Here is a 2,207-nt window from a genome sequence, read left to right as displayed (position 1 = left end):
TGTGTGTGTGTGTGTGTGTGTGTGTGTGTGTGTGTGTGTGTGTGTGTGTGTGTGTTTGTCTTGCCATCTGATCGTTCCCTTGAAAAATTTCCATAGCTGTGTCAGCCTTTAATCATGCCTCAATTACACCTTCCTTTCATTCCTCCTCTCTCTCCATTTCTCTACCTCCTACAGACTGTCTGATCTGGAAATTTATCAAAGGCATCACATTAAGCAAGCAAGTCACTTACTCCAGTGAAATACTGCTGGAACCTTTAAGCCCCCTGTAAACCCCATGTGGTGCAGAGATGATTAGGATGGGCATAATGACAGGATAGTGCAGATAGCAGTTTGCGAAGATGGAAGAGAATTCAGGAAGAAGAGAAGAGGAGGGCTGGCTGTAGTAAAATATTATTGTAGAGTATAAAGCACAAGTTCAGGGACAGGCTGACCACATCTATCTTGTGTTATATATGTGTTTTTATCTTGTTGTTTTTTTGTTTGCTTTATTTTTGCAGAGCCCATCTGTGTGTAATACTATCTGAATGATAGTATGTGTTTATTTGTCACTGTCATCCTGCAGCAGATGTATGGGTTGAAGGGGAGCTGCCCCCAGGCTGGCGGGAGATCTCAGACTCATCAGAGGTCTATTTTTGGCACGTGCCCACCGGCACTACGCAGTACGACCGACCTGTTGCCTCAAGCAAACACACCGTTTCTAGCAATGATGCTGAGAATGACCCACAACAGGTCACACAGGACTCCCTTAAGCCACCCAATGAGGTGAGACGACCCAGAGAACTAAATAGACTTCAAGATTAAAAGCACGTTTAAAAGTATAATGAGATCTTTTATGTATAAGATCTTAACAGCATTATGTATCTTAACGCTCTCAGTCAGGATTTAATTCTGCTGAATTTTAACCGCAGCAAACAGATGTAGATGCAGATGTTCAAATATAATGTATTAATGCAGATACTTTTAAAAAGTTCCCTGCGTTTTCTTTGAGAGAAATTTATGTTTAGATGTTCACTATATGGGATTTTCGTCCTTTGGAGATGTCAACCCTACACTTTTTACACTACATAACTACAAGCAGATGCTGATGAACAGTAAGATGTGGTTGAAAGGTCTGAAAAAGCTTCAATTTACAAATTTATTTAAAAAAAAATGTTGCTTTTTCGAACAAGTCCATGTAGTGGCTTGTAACTAAACCCAACACAAATTAAAAGACAGGCTTTACCATCTTCTGTGTTGTGTTTAGAAAGAATCCTCCATATATGAAAGCTGCTGCTGATCAATGATGTACCATCCATCATCAGTCTGTTTGTGCAGCTCTGTCATCACCCATCTGTCTCTCCCACAGCGCCCCAGCAGCCTGATATCCGACAGCTCCGTGGAGCCGGTCCCCTCGCCCTCTGGATCCTCCCCCTCCCCTTCCTCCTCCTCCTCCACCCCTTTCAATGACATCACCTCTTCTGTACAAAGTCTCAACACCACCACCAGCTGCACAGCCACCGTAAGTCACAATTATTGAAACTGTCTCTTTTTTTATTTGAGAAGAAGTCGGTTGTTTAAAAATACAAAGATTTATTTCCTTTCTGAATATCTGGGGTTTTTTTTCATGCTCCAGGATCTAAAGGACTATCCAGTCTATCCTGATCCCAGCCTTAAGGCATTTGAAGGAGCTACTCTTCGCTATGCTTCACTCAAGCTCAAGTAATAGTCACAGACATACTCACACTTAGTGCTACAGACTTTCTTCTTGTGTGGCAAGGACTCAGTCATGATATTTTGCATGTATTCACGTGTAAAATGTGATTTTAATGTGGCTGTTATTTTAATCCCTGATGTTTCTCTGCAGCCCTCCTGCCCAGCTAGAGACAGTGGACCTTAACAGCACATTCTCTGATCCGGAGGCAATGGTAAGTTCAAAACAACAACATATAATAACACAGGCTTTATAATGGCATCTGAAATAACTCTAATATGCTGGGATTTTTACTAAATAAAAATGCTCACTGAATAGAGAGCGTTCTTTATAGTTTGATTATTTGTTTTCTTGTGGTTTACTATAGCCAGCAGGGGCGAAGTTACAGGCATTTACAATACAGTTAAAGGCCCCAAAACAAGTAATGTCATTTGTGAGGAGGCTTATGAATAGCTTACATTTGTGTGTGTGTGTGTGTGTGTGTGTGTGTGTGTGTGTGTGTGTGTGTGTGTGTGTG

At 41.4% G+C, this 2,207-nt stretch overlaps 1 protein-coding gene across 2 annotated transcripts in view; it reads left to right on the top strand.

The window, feature by feature from the left end:
• Window positions 1-2,207, top strand: part of apbb2a (amyloid beta (A4) precursor protein-binding, family B, member 2a) — a 35,898-nt gene that overhangs the window by 4,616 nt on the left and 29,075 nt on the right. The window contains exons 3-6 of one of the 2 annotated variants that reach the window (XM_013908814.1): window positions 566-762; window positions 1,346-1,498; window positions 1,613-1,698; window positions 1,844-1,904. In XM_013908814.1, the coding sequence (XP_013764268.1) occupies window positions 566-762; window positions 1,346-1,498; window positions 1,613-1,698; window positions 1,844-1,904 (497 nt within the window). Of the gene's footprint in view, window positions 1-562; window positions 763-1,345; window positions 1,499-1,612; window positions 1,699-1,843; window positions 1,905-2,207 lie in introns of both variants that reach the window. The other variant, XM_013908806.1, reaches the window with a different exon arrangement.

The sequence above is a fragment of the Pundamilia nyererei genome, unplaced genomic scaffold, assembly GCF_000239375.1.
Source record: "Pundamilia nyererei isolate P.nyererei 1_Seehausen unplaced genomic scaffold, PunNye1.0 scaffold00001, whole genome shotgun sequence".
Classification (NCBI taxonomy): Eukaryota; Metazoa; Chordata; class Actinopteri; order Cichliformes; family Cichlidae; genus Pundamilia; species Pundamilia nyererei.
The sequence above is the reverse complement of the archived record's forward strand: the minus strand, read 5'-3'. Positions and strand labels throughout refer to the sequence as shown.